This window comes from Durio zibethinus, chromosome 2 (genome assembly GCF_047325235.1).
Source record: "Durio zibethinus cultivar Kanyao isolate XHJ-2024 chromosome 2, ASM4732523v1, whole genome shotgun sequence".
Classification (NCBI taxonomy): Eukaryota; Viridiplantae; Streptophyta; class Magnoliopsida; order Malvales; family Malvaceae; genus Durio; species Durio zibethinus.
In genome coordinates this window covers 35,875,815-35,896,799 of record NC_143163.1, presented here as the reverse complement: position 1 = coordinate 35,896,799, position 20,985 = coordinate 35,875,815, and the positions used below count along the sequence as shown (strand labels likewise).

At 30.5% G+C, this 20,985-nt stretch overlaps 2 protein-coding genes across 2 annotated transcripts; one reads left to right on the top strand and one right to left on the bottom strand.

Annotated features, from left to right (window-relative positions):
• The first annotated feature begins 516 nt into the window (after positions 1–516).
• NDHL (inorganic carbon transport protein-like protein) lies at positions 517–1,838 on the top strand. The gene is made up of 5 exons (XM_022920697.2): positions 517–719; positions 811–906; positions 1,006–1,113; positions 1,227–1,321; positions 1,499–1,838. Exons 1-5 carry the CDS (start codon positions 585–587, stop codon positions 1,647–1,649), a joined length of 585 nt encoding a protein of 194 aa, XP_022776432.2. The 5' UTR covers positions 517–584; the 3' UTR covers positions 1,650–1,838.
• A 2,092-nt stretch (positions 1,839–3,930) lies between these two features.
• LOC111318062 (uncharacterized) lies at positions 3,931–9,141 on the bottom strand. Its single transcript, XM_022920696.2, has 10 exons — positions 8,664–9,141; positions 8,436–8,573; positions 7,404–7,592; positions 5,786–5,923; positions 5,544–5,662; positions 5,303–5,435; positions 5,076–5,205; positions 4,856–4,935; positions 4,606–4,740; positions 3,931–4,429 (listed from the first exon to the last, which is right to left on the bottom strand). The coding sequence occupies exons 1-10, from the start codon at positions 9,120–9,122 to the stop codon at positions 4,229–4,231; spliced, it is 1,722 nt and encodes a 573-aa protein (XP_022776431.2). The 5' UTR covers positions 9,123–9,141; the 3' UTR covers positions 3,931–4,228.
• Positions 9,142–20,985: the final 11,844 nt, after the last annotated feature.

Below are 20,985 nucleotides of genomic sequence, written 5' to 3'. Positions count from 1 at the left end.
TATGTTTCATGGTAAATACAATAATGTAATTTTAGAGTTTAAAAATAACAATAATAAATATGTATATCTATGCCCACAATTATATTTTTCTCACAGAAGAGAAAGGAAGGGAATACCTGTGCTAATTTTTCATCTTCTTGAAAAAGCAAAAATTTAAAAAGTCTTAATTAAATAATTATATTAAAAATGTGTATAAAAATAAAATAAACAAAATATTTTAATTTTAAATAATATAAAATTTTGAAACTTAAATTTTAATTCAATTGGTTGATAAAATTTTTTTAAAAAATTTAATATTCAATAAATATAAATTTAAAATCTAACGCTTACTGTCTTTTACGAAAAAAAATATTTTAAAAGCTTTGCATTGGAATTAACAAAATAAAACAAAACAAGCTTTAATATAGTGAGGATATAAAGTATGTGTGGTGGTCTTCAGACATTATTATAACACGTGGCAGCTCCCAAAAAATCTGAGAATTCCATTTTTCCCATTTCTGGGAAAATCCAAGCATTGCTTGCCATGAAACTCTTAACTCAAACCGATAAGAAAATAAACACAAACAGAGTTACAGTGGTGAAAGATGAGCAGCTCTTTCAGCTTCCAAATCCCCAAGGCTTTGCCTTCCATTTCTCATTCCCGTTCTCACTGCAAAACGTTTCCTTTCTATAATATTACATCCAAACACAAACCAATCAACAATCCCAAGCTTGATGAGGTAATGAAACAGCTTTCCTTTATTTTCTTCTAACATTTCGTTTTTACAATTTTTGCTTCAGAAATTTCTCATTCAATCATAAATTTTTCAGAAACACAATGCTACAAACATCGACATAAAACCAAATGATTGTCTTACTACAAAGAAGACCAGCTTGGCAATTCAAGTTGCTGCCCTTCTTGCCACTGTAAGAATATTACTCTTCCTTCCTTTATCTTCTGTTCTAGTCCATAGTTATCTAACCGTGAGAGATATATGTAAATGATAATGGAGATTTTTCTACCAGTTTGAGCAGCCAGCATTAGCTGTTACAGGGGTTAATAACGAGCCAGATCTTATTACTGTGATAATTCAACTAGGAATTATTGCTTTTTGGTACTTCCTTATCATGCCAGTAAGTAGAACCGCTGTTCCTTCTCTGATCTGAATTGGATAATACTCTGTATTTTGGTTTTGCTTAATTTGTGAATATTTGTTTCCATGTGATTGTGGTTTGATGAATGGCAGCCAATCATCATGAATTGGCTTAGGATAAGATGGTACAGAAGAAACCTTTTGGAGATGTATTTGCAGTTTATGTGTGTCTTCTTGTTTTTTCCAGGGTGAGTCTGGACATTCTCTTCAACTTTTGTCATTTTTAAATATATATATATATATATATATGCTAAGCCAAAAATGTCTTCTTATAATCTAGGGCATGCTAGGTTCAGGAAATCTTCATGTTTTCATTGAATTTGTTCAACTGTAAATTCATCTTTTCTTCCCCTTCCTACGTGCAGAGTAATGCTTTGGGCACCATTTTTGAACTTCAGGAAATTCCCTCGGGATCCATCCTTGAAGTATCCCTGGGACACACCTAAAGATCCCTCACAAGTTAAAAATGCGTATCTCAAATATCCCTTTGCCAAGCCTGAAGATTATGATTTGTAATTTATGAAATATTTACCAATATTCACCTTGGGTCTTGCTTATACCCTATATAGCTTCCTCCAGATTTAATTCTTAAGTTTGTAAACAGTTTGAACCTTAACTTTACTGACTTGTTGATGATATCAATTCCATACATGGAGAGGGGCTTGCAACGAAATGGCAAAGAAAGCGAGTTTTTTCTTAAAATAATATAGTTAAATATCTTTATTCCCATAATAAGGTACTTTTATTCTTATTTCACAAAACAGAGTATTTTTTTAGCTATGTAGGCATTTAATTTCTTCTCTACCTTTGTTTTCTTTCCCCCTCCATCCTTTCCTTTCTTCTTCATCATTTCTTTTCTCTCTGCTTTTATCTATTGAACTTTGGTTTTACCCATACAAGTTTAAAGGCTCGACAACTCAAACTTTGCTAAGCGAATTAAACCAAAACTGAGCCTCCAAGAAAACAAAATTGGCAGATTACACCTTTTTAAGCAATTAAACCATAAGTATTCAATTGTAATTTTTTTTAACATAAAAATCAACACTCATCCACATTTCAAAAATTTATATGCCAAGTAATCCATTTAGTTTTAAAAAATATATCACGAACTAAAAACCCAACGAAGATATCCCGCTAATTCAACAAATCAATTAAAATCCGATAAAAGCACCATTTTGGTTAACTTCTCATTGAAAGGAAAGTTAACGTAAGCTTCCCAAATAGCTCTGTTCTTAGGAGAGATGTCATCAGGGAGCCAAGCTGTTTCAGAGGCGTTGTTCCAAGAGCGTCTTTGTCGTTTTGGGTGCTTTAGTGAATAACATTTTGAAAAAGCTAGTTGGATTCAAATGGGATTTAACCAAATTTGGGTGAATTATGATGATCGTTGGCTTTGTGAAGGAATTGACAGTCCAAATTCATTTGATGCTTTATAAGTTTTAGATTTGAAAGAGTCCTCGTTTCTAAACGAGCCAAAAGACTCAAAATGGAGAACAAGGTTGCTAGAAATCTTCCCCTCATCAGCGGCCGTTTCGGCGGATGATTCAGATTCGGCAAATTTATAATGTAGTTATAGACAGTCTGACCGATATACACTTTGAAATGAATTCTTTTCTTAAAATGAACGGTAGCAGACATCAGGGACTTGAGCAAAGTTATATATATTATACTTAAAGGGATCACCTTTCCAGGTCTCCTATTTCTGAACATTTTGATCCTCATTATTGCAATACTCCATCTGCAACCTGCACTATATTTTGCAAACATAAAAACTCATGTTTATAATGAACTCTGATAATTTGGACTCAACTACTATTGTTATCGTAAAGAATAAAAAAATGTAAAAGAAAGCGCCACCAATTCTAAGAAAACAAACCCAATTTGAGGATTGAACTTTCCTTAGTGCATTTTAAGGTTCCATTGAAGATTACAGCATTAATCACAAATTTAATTGTTTATCAATCTTCAGGTTTCAATGCCACAACCATGCATTAATCACAACTCATTCCTTTCATTAATTGTTAGTACCTTAGCAGCAATAGATTCCAAAAGCATTGCAATTTTCATTCTTCAAGGAAATGCCCGAGGATTGATTATAAGATCAGGGCGCATCTTTCATCTCTGGCTAGTTTCATTCCGGCTCCGGTTGTTCCTGGGGCCCGTGGTTCTCTGTATACAAACTCGATTGTTAGGAAAAAGAACAAGATAAAAAAAAAACCTTTTGATGCAAATGATTTAGTAAATGCAGAGCCTTTTTATAAAATTGTAAAAAATTTTCAGCTATGGGATGCTTCCCTTATTGACGTTGTTTCGATCTCAAGTCCTATGGGCATGCTTCGCTTGTCATTTCTTACTCGAACGAAGGATTTTTTTGCAAAGGTAACTAGAGTTTGGGATGCGGATTGTTCAGCCACGAGATCGCAGGACCTAGTCAAATAAGATTTATTTCACCTTGGGGAGGGCGTGAAAGGAGTTAATTTTTTGGGGTTTCATCGGACTGGGCAAAGAAACTATTGAGAGAGTGAACTAGGATGGAAAGAAAGAAAAAAAAACCAATCATGGGGAAAGCGGATGGCTGATGTGGCAACTAAATGCTTATGTGTTAAAAAAAAACCTTATTTTAAGAAATAAGAATAAAAATACCTTATTTAGGGAATTTAGATTTTTAAGCACATGCCATTGAATTATTTTGAAATTCAAATCCAAACTACCTCTTTTTTTTTCCCCCTTATATCCTCAGACTAAAGCTTTTATTGTCAAAAAAAAAAAAAAAAACACAAGCAAATATAAGGAAAACTAATTGACCGAAGAAACTTCTCATTTCTCAAAAGTATTCTAATGGTTTCCACCAAGCAGATTAATCCTCAAATTATTTGAATCTATAAGTCATGAAAACAAATTACTGGAAATACATGTAAATGTAGTAAACCCAACTCATTGCAAGACTTTCCTCTTCCAGCCTTCGCTTCTTTAAGACGGCAGCCTGTATTCTGATACTATCCTCCTAAATCCCATATTAAAAGACATTTTTTTCTTTTTCCTTTCCAGTTAGAAACTCTACATTAAAAAAGAACTCTTGACCGAGGAAACAAAATATCTTAAAGTTTCCAGTCCCAGGTGTCCATGTTGGGAGATACAACAGCAGCACCTACAGCAAATGCAACGACAACAATGGCCAAAGTTTTCATCAACCCATGGCCTCGCGATAGCTTCCCAGATATATGCTTACAATACTTCTCTGAATCTTGACACATTGCCTGTCTAGCGGCATCTGATCCACTGGCCATTGATTTCTCATTCTGAAAATCACCAAAAGGAAATATATAACTTGAAATGTTTGCCTACCATATGACCAGGCAAATCCTCTAATAATTTGGGATAAAAATGATGTCATAACATGTATTTTTGTCAATAACTAGAAGGATGTCGGCCTAAAAGTCATATGGCCTCGGTTTATTTGTAGCACGGTAAATACCTTGTTCCTAAAATTCTTGACGGTTTCCCTCAAATGGTCAAGGGTAGTAAATTTTACAGAGTGTTCTTTCCATTCCTCCGAAAGTTTTCTAAGAACAGCAACACTTGCTTCTAGATTGTCAAGATAAATCTTCTCCTGTTCACACCAAACAGAAGATGAGAATAAATCAGTAAGAAGTCCATTAGAAAACTAAACCTTCCTCCTAGTTCTTCGTCATAAAAGGGCCTGGTAAAAAACTAAAATAGCTCACCCACTGCAAGTAGCAGTCAGCATTCTGGTTCAAACACCATATGACTACTCCAGCTGCTTCTTTGGATAACTCAGGATAGCCTGTTTAAAGAAGATAAAGCTCAAGCATTGAGGTCCAAACTGCCATTCAGAGCAGACAATGGAATGCGGCAAGAAGGGGAAAGGGGAGGGGGAAGGAGAGGTAACTGCAAAACAGAGAAGTTATAAAATACAAAACCTACTTTCTCCTGCTGCTTTGACAGCAAAGTTGAATATCTGCTGAGACACTTGTCTCATTGCTTTGCTTCCTTGAGAACCAGCAAGAGCCACTTCCTTTACTGCAGGATATATGGCCTCAAACCTTTCGGTTGCCTGCACCAATAACATGACTTACAAGAAAGTGAGAAAATATAACGATTTAAATCTAAGTGCTGACACAGCAATGCATACAGTCAAACTCTTAATCTACCTTTACTCTAGACGAAGATGCAGGGAAGGTAACTCGCATTAGTATCTCAAATGAAGTTGGTGGCACCAAACGTTCCCCTTTTCTAACAGCTGCATTTACTAAAATTGACCGAGCTTTTGAGGCAGATAAGATCCTTCACCAAGGAAAAGAATTCAATAAGCCTTACAAATATGAAAGTCAAGGAAAATAATGAAAAATGGACCAGAAAGGAAAAAAGCACAAACTATAGAAGCTCTAATACCATTCCACTAGCTGTAAAATTAGATCCCTGGACTGTGGGTTACAGTTTTTGTTACCAACTATAGGTAAGAGGTGATGTGCCCACATGTACAGCCCCACAGCAAGATCACCTTGGGATGCCTAGACAGTTCGACATTGATGTATGAAATAAGAAGCATATTACATAGGAAAGAATAACACAAGGTAAACTGCCTTCCAAATTCATATATCAGTTAGATTTGCGATGTTTTGCCATCCACTTACCTGAATTATCATCCATAAAATAACAGGGAGCTTATCTTGTCCTTGATATTTCGAATTTTCTCTCAGCTTTGGCAATACACTAATTAAGGCATCAGGTTTACGCCACAATACCATTGCTAATGCCACAAATATTCCAGCCTGCATAACATGTTTCTACATCAAACCCAATTTGAGGTGGATACCTATTCTTGCCAAAAGTTTGACGTAGATAGATGCTATTGAACTTACAAAACTATGCATGATATGAAAGCCTCTATGGAGCACATGCAAAAGAAATTAAAAAAAAAAAATGAAGAAAAGGCTTCTAGAGTTCATTGAATGAAATGAAATTCAAGCTCCCAATAGTTAATAAAAGAAATTGTCAAAGCATAAACAGTTTTACTTCCAGATCTATCATATACCAGGATATTAAAAAAATAATAGATACTCAGTGCAGCTCAGCTTGCACATCAGTAAGGGAAACTTCCCATCTAAAATTGTTTTGACAAATTAAAGAGGAAATAGTCCTGCTCTCCATGGAACAAGAAGACCGAAGCCTTCACAATTTCATGATATTCAATTCTTTCCATGGACATGTTAGAATCACTCACAGGGTATTATATGTTATAGATTATCTGTTTGTTTCTCTTGTATCAAACTTAAATTAAAAGAACCCATAACTTTTGCCTGCACAAATTAAATCCTAACCTAGGCATATTATTAAAATAAATGAAAAGAAGTAATTTCATGGGAAACCAACCAATGACAACTAAAAGCAGATTAAGGTTACCCCGGAAAATAATTGTTAACCCCTGAGGGTTTAGTGAAAATACCCTTACCATCTATTAGTTTGAAAAATACCCTCTATCCACCTTCAAAAAGTAATGGAAGTTAAGATTTTATCATTTAAACTAATGTTTGGTCAAAATTAGCTTCAAATACCAGACACACTTAATAGCACCCACTTTGTTATTATTTTTTCCTTTTTCTTTTCTCTTTGTCCTTTTCATTCCCTTTTTTTTTAATCAATCTCTTTGACCTTTGTCATTCAAACCTTTTTTTTTTTAATTTGATAGCAATTAGGATAATTTGTTTTAACCCAAGACAAGATGATATATTCGTCTCAAAATTAATACTAACTAATTGAATTATGATTTAGCTTAACTAAAATTTAATTTGATAATAATTAAAAATGATTTTAAAACTAGTCAAATCTTACAAACTAATTTATAACTAACTAAATCTTACAATTTTATAATTAAAAAAAAAGACCCAGGCAAAAGAAAAAAGGAAACAAAATAAGTAGAGAAATAAATAACAAAGGGTATACTTCTAGTTTCATTCAATATTAACATGATATTTAACAACAACACTGTTACTTTTTTTTTTTTGAGGGGGGGGGGGGGGGGGCATTGTGTTTTCAAAACTAATAGGGGTTTAATTTTTAAGTGTAATCTTACTAAAACCTCAAAGGGGCTATACTCCAGCAGAATGATGCATAAAATAAGAAAAAAAAAAAAGCAATAGACATCTGATATCTGAAAGCAAATAACTAAGTCAACAGCATCAGACATCAAAATAATGGATGAAAAGCAAAAGATGATAACCAATTCAACAGCAAAACTGCCAATAAAGTTACCTTAGACTTTGATGACGTCTGCTGCACACCTTTTTTGGAGCCACTAGAACTTACTTGCTGGGCCACCAAGTCCTCAAGAATGATGTCTAAAGACCATAATACAAAGAAACCAAGTGCCTCAAGGGATCGTTGGCTGATCCAATCTGCTGATGTCTTACAAACAGTATCAGAGATATGCGAAAGAGGTATCTGTCAAAGGAGAAATTAAACAGTTTGGTCAGAAAAAAAAAATTAGAAAGTTCTGCAAAGATCAACAGAGACCAAAAGGAATCTAATTGACATCTGAGAAGGATAAACAGCATCTTGTTCACCTTGAACGGCTATTTTCTATTTCTTATACCAAGTTAATAAACAATTAAACATATATAAAGTCATTTTACTCACAAATTATAGTTGCCTTATTTAACTGCTTCATTGTTTCTAAATTGAACTGCTAAATAATCCTTTAATTTTTTATATCATCAGCATAGGAATCAAAGAACTATCTCAAGCTGCTGATTCAGGATCCTTTCAATACCATTCTACGAATTTATAATACATGAAAATAATATAAACCAGTAACCAAGAAAAGGATTTTGACTACCTCCTTACAAAGCATTGAAAGCCACAATAAATGCACAAAATTTTGCAAAATGCTAATCACTCGTATTTAAATCAATTCAAATAGTTTCACTTCAAGAGGAGGACAAGGTTTTTTCCCTTAAAAAGGGTGTAGGATAAGTTAAAATGTGAAATTAACAAGACAACGAAATTGAGATGTTGCAATGGAAAATCAACAAATCAGTTCCAAATATTTACAATCATGCAAACAAAGCTAAAAAAAAATTCCAATCAAATTTCCTAGAAAAATCATGGATGATAGAGCATTAATCCAGTCAATCCAAAAACCAAGCTTTGGTAAAAGTTTCCAATTTGAACATTCAAACATTTAAGAAAGTAATGTTTCCAAATTTCCTTCCTCTCACCGATCCAGCGTGCAAATTAAAACTTCCAATTGCGACAAAATAAAATAAATAAACAACATAAACTCACATCAGCAAGCTTGACAACGGTAGTCTCCCTAAACATCTTCACCCAAGGAAACTGCCCCGCTACCACTTCCTGAAATGCCTTGCCATAGTAATTCGCAAACTTCTGCATTTGAATTTCCTGCTGTTCACCATTCAATTCCTAATTTCCCCAAACCAATCAAAAATTATTTAATCAACCAATTTATCAAACCCAAAAAAGAAATGAAATTTATCATCATTCTGCGCTTACAGCGAGACAAACAGAGAGATCAGCGGCATCAATCTTTGATGCGGCTTCTGCAACCGTAACCTTAGGCTTTTTCGGCTTCTTTTGCTTCACCTTCTTTTCCCCCTCTGCCGGCTTTCCGTTAGGTTTAACGCCTTCCAGATCACTGTCGTCGTCATCATCGTCGTAATCAAGGTCGGATCTGTTATGCTTAGCCTTCGTATTGGAATCAACGACAGCAGCGTAAGCTCTTTGAGCCTCGATGATCCGACGGCGACGATCCTCAGACTGTTGCTCTACGGAAAGGAAAACGTTAGGGGCGCCGTTAGTTAGGGTTCCGTTGGAACGGATAAGGTTAGCCTTTTCCGGATCGGTGTTGGGCTTAGTCTTGCGTTGGCGTTTAGGATATGTAACCTTTTCCCAGCCATGGTCAATGTGGTTGGCGTTGGCAATCGCTGTTTCGTTGAGATCGACGGACTCCATTATGGGAAACGATGGAGACAGGATGGAAAATCGGAGGATAATAACAATAATAACTATATAAAGGGTTGGAAATTGGATTATTAGGAATTAAAGCAGCTCAAAGCGCGTAAATTTCTTTTGCTGAACATAGGGATGCGAACCACCATTATTTGACATAATTATCGCTTTGGTAAAAGGTTTTCTCCGGATTAAGTCATCTGCTAAATTGAAAATATATCCGGATTCGATATCTAATAATTTTAATTATTAAAAATAAATTAATACAATTTCAAATTACATTATATAATTTCATATAAAAGGAAAAAAAATTGACACTGTTTTCATTTTAATTTCAACTATTTTTTAATTTTTTCATGTAAAAATAATAGCAGTCGTAGATCTTTTTAAAGAAAAACATATAAAACTATGATTTTTTTTTAGTGTATAGATAAAACTTCAATTTCTCCTATTTTAAGGTTCGTTCAATGTTTGAAATTTCGTAATTATGCTTTTAAATTTTGGGTAAAAAATTCAGATTCTATAAAAACAAATTTGGTTTAATTTTATGTTGTGTTTAGTTTAGCTATATGTTGACCCGTTAATTTGTTTGTTTTATAAGTTTATTTTATTAATTTGTTTACACTAAATATGATGATTAATTTTTTACAAAAAATTATTATTTCGTGTATATATATATATATATATATAATATTTTAAATTAAATACAAAATTGATTTTTTTTGTTTTAATGGTTGAATATTTTAAATTATACTAAAATTTTTTTAAAAATTTTATAATCTACCCTTAATTTTTTATATTTTTACATTTATATATGATCAAAGAAGATATTAAGCGTAAAAAATCATTTTAACCTCCAAGTATTATTAGAAATCTCATACCAACTAAAACAAATATAGGCACAACAAAAGTTATTTAATGTTATCAAATACATAAGATTATGCCTGAATACTTAGGATTCTATTGAATGAGATAAGATTAAAAATGACAATGAGTTATTGTAATATAAAATTATTTACAATAAAGATGTTATAAAATGAGGTATAATAGTGAGGATATATATATAAGTTGAAAGTAATTTAAGTAATTAAATCAAATCGAATTTGAATGTTGTAATGCTATGTTAACATCATTGAATTTTTTAAAATATTTTATACATGTTTAATAAAACACAAACGTTTACTTACATAATTTAAATTTTCATTTCAGTTTTAATTTGAGTTGGAATTTCATACTCAAAAGTCATAATGAATGAAATTTGAGCCCAATGGAAATGAACGTTTGGACTCAAGTATGATCAAATTATTTAATGGATCCAAACCCATCCTAGACACCGTGGCTGGGCTGCGATTTCTCCACCAATAGGTCTAGTTATCACTTTGCAGTTCGCACCAAAAGTTAAAAAAACCAAGCCGAATATGAATGGCACAGATCGTGGATAGGATTGCTCAGTATCATGAGGAGGCCCATAATCATAAATTTTGAATCTAGACCGTCCTTGGGCAGGTAAAGGGTTCGATGCAAGAAGGCCTATGCTGCTGGCTGACTGGTGTTGATTGTTGAAGAAGTAGTTGGAGAGAATCGGGGCTGACATTTTACAGGCCAACAACAACTACCGAACAATATTTTTGGGAAGTTCCAATGGGATATAGCTCTACCTCCATGTGATGCCATGTTTTCTGCACCTGCAAGCAAGCATATGAAACTTGACTAATCTCTTTATATTTAATTTTTATTCTTTTATCAACTTGCAAAGATCCCATCAGTATTTAAATGGATGCAAGGAATTTTAGATTATTATTACAGAGCTTGGGATGCTTTTGCTTTGCCATGAATGTCAGCAACTCAGCAGACTGTTTTTTTTCTAAGCGAAAATAACAGTTGGATTAATAACAGAACCATTATATCATTAAACAGCCTCTAATCACACAAAATTTCATTTTTTTATTAAATTTTTATATAATAAAATAAAAAAATGAATATTCATCAATCAAAGAGAATTAGAGTAAAAATATATACATTTTATCTATATAAATTAAATTTATTATGATAAAATTTTTACATTAAAAAATGATGAATATTTTTATACCATATTATTTTTAGGTTGAATATTTTTCACAAAATTTGACATGGGTGTGAAATAAATAAATGTGTTTTAACTACTTGAGTTGAATTTTTTTTCCTATATTAAAAAAATCAAACAATTGCCGTAGAAGTAATATGATTTCTCCCACATTTACAATGATCTAGCCATGTAACCTAGGAAGTGTTGGGCAAGATATCGGGGTCCCAAAGTCACATGCAAAGGCATGTGGGAGATGCTGTGGATTAAACATAAACTGAAGCAGAAAGAGGCAGCCAGCCCTTTCCCGAGGGCAAAGCCTGCCCCAAACACACCAAGCATTAGCAATCTTCCCTCCACAAAAAAATTTCGTGGGGATATAATGCACATGGTCACTACGGAATATTAGAAATTCGAAATTGAAATCGCAGCTGAGCAAAGGTGGTCCCCCTTTGAAATTATGACAGCTATCATGTGCTGAGGCTCGTGTGATGGACCATCATTCCATATTTTTTGAGATCTTGCTTCTTTCGACTTAGTATAAAAATGGAACGCCATTGCCGACAATATTTCAACGTATATTTATCAGCTGCTTGTTTAATTTAATATATTAGACTCGGTTTCGTTGAAGGTGTCTAATTCGAACCTTGATAATAACTTAGAAAACAACAAAACTAATATGTATCTAACATGTAAATATATCATATAAACTGAATCTCTTGTTTTTACTGGTCGTTGCTCAAATAATAATGAGCTACAGTCTGGTTTTATCCTGAAGGAGAAGGTGAAGTTAAATCAAAACTAGTGGATAGACTTAGGGTGTCATCATGTTGGTGAGATATAGTGCATGGATGATGGATCCTGACAGCTCGAGTGAAAAACTTTCTTTTTTTTTTTTTTCTGCTTTATTTACTAATAGTCTACAAGTGAACAATGAATCTTCAAGTGCTGTTTTGTTGTTGGTGTTGTCCCATCACTCTCTTTGTCGTTCTTGCAAATTATTCATCTCATAAAATATCTCAATCTTTGAAATGCATCGTCTACTATACCCATTGTTTGCTATTCTTCAATTTTAATTTTCATAACATTTTATATATAACAATAGTCTTAATTAGTTTGTGACCACCGAAGTAACTTGAAAACATTGTAAATGAAGACTGATCAATGAGTAAATTATATCAGTAGTACGTGTTGTTTTTGTAATATAGTATGTTAACAATGTAACATTCAAATCTTTCGTCGAAATATTGTAAATATCCAGTAAGATATATATAAATTTGAATTTATATTTATGTAATATTTTTATGGTTTATTAAAATTAATGAGTAAAAAAATGTGAAATTTTTTTTTATGTTATTCGATTCTTCCCTTTTAATAATTTTAAATTAAAAAAAAAAAAACTTGAAGTTATGTAGAAAGAGGAGTAGTGGAAGGCAATACAAAAAGAATTATATAGGCAATGGGAGGGGCAGCGGTGAGTTTGGAACCTAAAATCTAGCATATGCATGGACCTAGTAAAAGAACTTATAAATCTTTTGTTCATGAAGCGTCCTTTTCAGATTTTTAAGGTGCAAGTGTGTAGAAAAATAGTAAGTAAGATGATGGATCGAGATGACCCATCGAAAAAGTTATGGGCCCAACCAGAGTCTATGCTGGAATGGACCACTCTTGTTTAGTCAGACAAGTGCAATTGTGCAAATCATTTTAACGCGTTGCTTCCACTCTCCACCCACGTCCTGTAGCTCAGTACAAACCGGCAGACCACATCTATTTCAATGGGTCCCTAACTTTCATGTTTCAATGCTCCTATTTTTACAGCACCAGGCTGTCGTTCTGTCCAACATCACTCTCTCTCCAAATAAGTGCACGTAACGCGCTTTTGAAATTGTAAATTTTTAGTAACAGCAGTTTCCCGCCTTTCTACAATTTTATTTTTAAGGTAATTAATTGGTGAAATTTTAAATTTTAAAAAAATAATATTTTTGAAAATATATAATATTCAATTTTTTTTATTTTAAAAAGATTTTGTATTTAGATTCATTCATTTTTAGTTAAAAAAAATTCATATATATTAATTCTTACATAATTATCATAATTTCTTTAACATATATAAAAATAACATTTTATTAGCTTTTATTAATAATAAATACCAAAAGAAAAAATGATACCTTTAATAATAAAAGAAGATAAATATTTTATTTAATTGTTATTTTTATTTATAAAATATCATCAATAAAAAAATAGTAGAGATTATTTAATGTATTTCTCAATAAAAAATGTCTTAAATATTTTTTTTATTTTTTTAAATAATTATTTAAGGTATTTTCTGTCAAAAACATCTTAAATAATCTCTAATATTTTTTAAAAATAATAATTTAAGGTATATTTAATAAAAAAATATCTTAAATAATTCTTTTAATTACTTATAAGATTTAAAATATAAACTATAAAAAAAATTTAGTAGCTTAGTCGATTAGAGTATATGGTTATTAATCATAAAAGTTATAGGTTTAATTTATTTTTTTAACATTTTAATTTTTTTAAGATGATTATTTAGGTTTTTTTTTACTAAAAACACATTAAATAATACCCTTCAAATTTTTAAACTATATTATTTAAGGTGTTTTTTACTAAAAATACATTAATTAATCTATTTCATTACTTATAAAATTTAAGAGATAAAATATAAAAAAAATATAATAACTCAGTTGGTTAGAGCATATGATTATTAATTATAAGGTTGTAGATTTTACCTCTCATTTTGATGTTTATTTATTTAGGAACTATTTAAGGCATTTTTTATAAAAAAAAATACCTTAAATAATGCTAATCAAAATCTTTAGTGGATTATTTAAAGTATTTTTGTCAGAAAACGCATTAAATAATCTCATTCAATTTTTTTATAAATAATTATTTAAGATATTTATTGACAAAAAACGTATTAAATAATCCAAAAAAATTGAACATAATTATTTAAGGATTTTTCATGCCAAACGCCATTACTTGCAATATAAACAAACAAATTTAGCAACAAAAATCTATAATTGATTTACAATCATTTTTTATATACTTTTCAAAATATTAATAGCTATTTCATAATTTTTACTCGTGTCAAATTTAGAAATAACACAATTTTCTCCCACAGAATTTTAGAATGTCACAAGAATAAGTGAGTTTTTTATTTCGAAACTTTGGATACTGTCAAAAATCTGTCACTTTCTTTCAAAATCAAATTACTTTAAATCAAACAATGTAATCAAATACTCAACAGTAAAATTACGAAAGAAAATGCATGGATTTCCCTTAGCTAAACGCCCACTTAATCCAAGTTTAGTGAATGATTAAGATAAAACAATAATTTACACAACATAAATATAATTTTGGCACCTTTTTCGTTTCAATTACAAGTAGAAATTTTCATTGCAATCAAATAATTTCATAGATATCAAATATAACATCTATAAATAAATAAATAAATAACCAATTGACTGATAAATAAATTAACAAATCTATATCAAATTAAACTAAACATACATACAAACTTTAGCCTATGACTTAAAATTCTAAAACATCCTATTTGGCATCGAGACATGCCGTGATTGGCAAAAAAAATAAAAATTATTGATTATCATTCCTCTTCCAGTCAGCTTTAGAATTGTAAGATACTTTATTATGTTTGTTAAAGTGATATGTTACATGATATGTCTTAAAATATTGAGTTTTTTTATGATTGTATATTCAAATTAAGCTTTTTTACTTATTTTTAATTGATTTTAGACTTAATGCTTAAGATAATTATAGAGTCAAGATTTCATTCATGTTAACATTTTTAAATTTGTTATGGGGTAAATTTTTTTTTATCTTCGTATATATTAAAATGATGTTATTTTATATTTGTTAAATACTTAATTTTTTATGATTTTATATTTAAATTAAATTTTTTTACTTATTGTCATTTAATTTTTTATTAAATACTTAACATGATATAAAAGCTCAAGTTTTGTTTCATTGTTCTTACATTCATTTTAAATTTATCATATGATAATTTTTTTTTATCTTTGTTTACACGTGAAAAATTTTTATTAAAATAATATCATCTTATATCATATCTATTAAATATTATAATTTTTATAAATTTATATTTAAATCGAGCTTATTCTTTTACTGTTAATTTATTTTAAATTTGATAATTTAAAATGCTTATATACTATATTGGACATCTATCAAAACTTTAGGATAGAGCAAATAATATGGTTAATATTATTCTTCGGGAAAATTAGGGTAGGGCAAGTGATATACATGCATAATATTTTTTGTGTTAATTTGATGTACTATAAACTTTGAAAACAATCGAATTCTAGGAATAATATTAATAATGTTGAATTTGAATTTTCATTGTCAAATTTCTTCCACAAACTTAAAACTACATTGACCCACCAACTTTCGGTGGCCTGATAACCACCACACTCCCTATTTTGCTAAAGCTTCAAGATATTTATGTGGAAACAACTGTGAACTCTGAAGTTGTTTTTTTTCTTTTTTTTGTGTGGGTGCTGAAGGTACGTTCCTAATTTCCAAGCTCCTTTTGTCTTTTTTTTTTTTTTTTATGGCGTTTGATTTGACAACATATTCATTTTCCATGATAAAATGCAGAACACCAGACTCTGAGCAGTACTCAATTGCGGGAAGCGAAAGAGCACTCGAAGGAGCAGCCGTTGCACCTTTTAGAAGCATTTGGTTTTTATTCGTTACAGACTTACTGTGGCCTTTTTTTTTTTTTTTTTGTAATATTGATGGCTGACGTGGATGGTTTATAATTATTTATAATTTTATAAATATTTAATTATAATAAAATTTTATATAAAATTCATTATTTATAAATATAATTTTAATAAATTTCACGTAATTTTAAATTATAATTAATTAATTAAGTATATTATAATAATTATAAATGAAATGCTTTTACTAACCCATTGGAGAAGTAGTAAACTCTATGTTTGACTTTAATTTTCACTGGCAGAATTTACCAAGTGAAATTTTTTTTTTTCAAATATTTGGGAAAGCATGAATTCAAATAAGAAAAAGAAATCATGGAAAAGAAAGTATGGAAGAGAGGAAAAAAATATGTAGTCGAAAATTTGAAGCATATTAACAGAAGAAGAAAACGGTGAAGCTAAAATGTAGTTCGTGTTTGATGACGTGTAATGTTTTAGAGCCGTAGATCTTAAATTTAACGAGGTGGCACCCCGTCAAGCCATAAAGTTGTAAACCGCCCTCTGCCCCTCTCTAGTAGAGAAGCCAATAGGAGAGAACAGGGTAGCCCGTTCCACGTAATTTTGCACTTGTACATTGTTTTTATAGCTTGCCAGCGCAAGTCATAAATTAATTAGCTTTAATTAGGATCCTTATACTGTTAAATTATAATTTTAAATTTATTAAATATAAATTTTTATAAATAATTATATAAAATAATATAATTAAATTTTAAAGTTTTATTTTTTAATAATTGACTTGCATGAAATTGACAACTGATAATTAAAGTACGAGATGACATAATATCATATTTACATGGGAATTTCATTATTGATGTTAACTTTAAACAATTTGAGTAGAAGGATTAATTTATGTTAATTGAGATTAAGCAAAGTTGGCAAGATCACGAAAGCCTATGCCTAAGTTGGCTAAGAAAACCAAATTCATAAATTTATTTCTGAATTATTGTTTAAGAGTTTAGCCGTATACGAAGGTTTTAGACTTAGGATTATCGCAGACAACTAGATCATGGTGCCTTGTTTTCGCTTTTGTTTAAACAGCAAAGAGAAGAAAATCTTGACCAAATTTTCTTGTTGTCAGTTTGGGACTACGGCTGAAATTGCACCGAACATTAATTCAAAGGTGGGTATCATATCTCCACCCCTTTTACAAATAATAAAAAAAAAAGTAATATGGCGGAAATTTGTTGTAAATAAAAAGGAAATATAGTTACGAAATTTATGGCATTTTTTCATGTAACCTTTATAACTATATGGCTGGAAAGTGGAAATAAATATTGTTTGAATGACTTGGACTTGATGAGTTACAACTTGCAAGGGATATACTTTATAAGGAAAAAGGGCAACAAAACCTAAAAGCAAGGCGTAGAGGAAATTGCCAAGCAGCTAGCCTTAAACATGACGTAAAATTTATTAGAATGATCTGCAGTTTTGCAACTACATCTTCTACGTTGATATTATTATTATTATTATTATTATTGAATAAGTCGAATCACAAACATAATGGAAGATGAAACCAGGAGTCAGTGAAGAAACATCGACCCTCCAGGCAAAGAAGTGAACGACCTCCAAGGTTGGGATGGACCCCACTCAGGATGGGATCTTAACAGGTGTCAGGATCACATGGTGGGTGGGTCCTACCAAACAAGAATATCACCAAGTACCAATTCCCATCAAGATGTGGGCCATCACACGTGTAAGAATCACGTGGTGCCATGTTTTGTCAGTTAAGTTTTGTTCAAAGGACTTTTTTAGTTTTTTCCCCTGAAAAACTACAGTGCTCAGAGCAGAGAAGGGGAAAAAAAACAGTAGGGCTGTAGGGGCCCCTATATTTTTAATATAAAGTGTCTTTTTTTCCCCTGAACTGTGACTGTGAGGATTACAAGGCAAAAGGCCGTTACTAACGGCAGTTTTCCGCCTTTGATTTTCCGTTAACAACATGCGGTCCAAGGTTGGGGGACCGTCTGACGGAGACGGCCGGCCGTTATAAAAGTCATTGAGTATTGCTAGTTTGCTGTGAGCATAAAAGTAGATTATATTTTTTTATAAAGTGGGTGAGAATAAAAAAATTAAAAATTATTACGTATTATTTTTTAAAAATAATTATATAAATTAATTAAATTATATTATAAATTTTAAAAAGGTAAATATAGTTATTATTGACATTTAATCAACATAAATAGTCGACCAATCTTAAGTATGTAGGATTTTGATTGTGGCCAACAAACGGCACTTAACTGTGGGGGAATTGGGGAGTAAACAAAACGAAGGTAGACAACATGCACATGCATTTCTCTAATCACGAATTGCAATCATGAAAAGATTGGCTAGCAAACTCTGTCGTCAATCGTCAGATAGTGGTAGAAATTATTGAAAAGATTGGCTATTTTGAGCTAAACAGCGGTCATATCTTGTTAAAAAGCTTCAGATATCAGCTTGAAATTGTCTGAGTTCAAGGTGGGGTGACAGCCCATAACTTTGGTTTGTTTCACAATCATTCGGAACATCAAATCTTTGTGAAAACTTAAGTCTAGAGGAGCCCCCTTTGATGAAATAATTTCTACTTATATAATTTTCCTTAGTTTTACACTTTTTCTTTTAGCATTTGAGATCAATTAAGATTAAATTTCATTATTGACACTACAAATTCAATGATCATATTATTATTGACAAGTTCACACTCCTTTTTCTCTAAATGCCTTCACACTTCTCTTTGTTTTTGTTAATTTTTTTTTCACTTGCCAATTTTTTTATGCCACGTATTTGTTTCAAGTGATTAGAGCTTAAATATAATAATTCATTTTTTATTAATTTGAATTTATAGACAATCAGCATTTAATTTAATATGATATAAAATTTATGGAATTCAAATTTTAAAAACCATTTTTTAAAATGATATTATATATCATAGCTCATTACACTGTGCAATGCTTGTTTGATATTTCTTTAATTCACACCTTTCTATCCACATTTAGGTCCACATGCAAGTTTATTAATCATTTATTTGATTCGCTCATGAAAAGAAGTGCGATAATTTAAATATAAGGGGGTTAAGGTACAATTTCAAAAGTTTAAATTTACTATTAATTTTTCAAATAATACAATTTTGTCATTATATTTTTAACTTTTCGTAGTTAGAGTCAAAGTGTTGTGGTAAAAAAAAAAATTTTAAATTAAAAATAAATTGATAAAATTATATTACTCAAATAAATAAAATGATAAATTTGTATCTTATTCTTAAATACAATAATTAAACTTTTTCTATTAACTTAATTTTTAAAACAATCAACCATCCAATTTAAATATAATTAAAAAATTTTAGGGTTTCTGAAAACACGTATTTTCACTTGGAATTTATGGGGATAGTTTATCTATTGATTTAACACAATTAAAACGAATTGTTTTTTCTTATTATATTATAGTATTTTTATTTTTTGGTTGAGCAAGTTGGCATGCACCCTCTCGTTGCGGCCATCATGCATGCACCACGATGTTTGTAGTCTATGGCAGCGGAATGATTACTCCATTGATCTACTTGAAAATCGAAACTTGATTTTGTATAAATAAACAAAAAAGCAGGTCAACTATATTAACCAAAGACCAAATATCAACCCTTAAGCCACAAGTTTTGCCTGATCAGCTGAGCTGTTCTGAATTTTTTGACCTTCCGTAAGTTTGCTACAATATTGTACTACTAAAACACACACAAAGAAAACATGTTCCTCGCTGTGGTTTCATCTTAGACCACGATCTCAACCCAAAAATGGAGAGATTGAACCATTTTATTATGCTTATGCTTATAAATGTTACTAAAACATGTTGTGTTTGACTTAATAATAAATAAATGCATTTTTTTTTATAAAAATAGTAATTCAGGTTAAAGTTTAAAGAGTTTTTGATCCAATTTATTTATTATTAAGATTAGTATTGATTTTACTCGTTGCCACTGTCATAATGGATAGAGTATTTTTAGCAATATATATTTTGAAAACTCTCATTTAAATAATCAAATAAACTCTCATTTATAATTATTTAATATGATTTTTTTAATTTTATGAATTAATTAAATTAAACTACAAATTAAATTTTTTTCTTCATCAAAATGAAAAACAAAAAGAAAAACTCTAATATATTTATATGGTATTAAACAATGCATAGGGAATAAGATCATTGAAATTATATGCTTTTTAATTTAGCTTAGCAAAACTATATGGTAATTATATATACAAAATGTTTTCAAGAGCATAGTTATCCTAATCCTTCAAATGAAGGATTTATATATGACAGATAAGTTGTATGGAAATTCATGCTATTCTTTTAGGATCTAAAACAATTGTGTGAGAATATGTTGAGAATAATTCTTCTAATGGATATATCATTATCAATCATAAAACTCAATATAGCCCCCAAAACTACACTTTTTAAAATTCAACTCTAGACTTTCCTAATATTTAATTCTAGCATTACTTTTAATTTATTTACAATTAAGTTATAAGCTTAAGCTACTAAACTGGTCCTAAGCTGCAAATTGTAATTATCTTTTATGGTAAAGGTGAGCTACAAAATTTAAGATTTGATTTGGATACATGATCAAAATCCTTTTATTGCATCAGAATATACATTTATGTAAATTTTTAAAAATTTAATCATAAAATGCATATTTTATAAATATAAATTAAATGCACATTTATATATATAAACTTTTAAAAATTCAATAAGAAAATGTATATGGGTTAGAGAGGGCATTATAAAGAAGGCAGTAACTTTCCTGATCCATGATACGGTAAGTGGTTCATCCCAGTAACCAAACAGATATTCAGCCGTAAAATATATTTAACTAGGAAAAAGCTTTAGCTATAAAAAGTAAAAAATTAATTGAAGTGGTGATGACAATTTAGCGGGCCCCGCTGCAGTTGTACTGCATTTGTAAAAAAAATATTTAAAAGAAAATCTCATTGTCAATGATAATTAAAAAAATTAAAAAAAGGGGCAAAAATCTATTGTTTTCATCTTATCTGTTTGAGCCATAGTT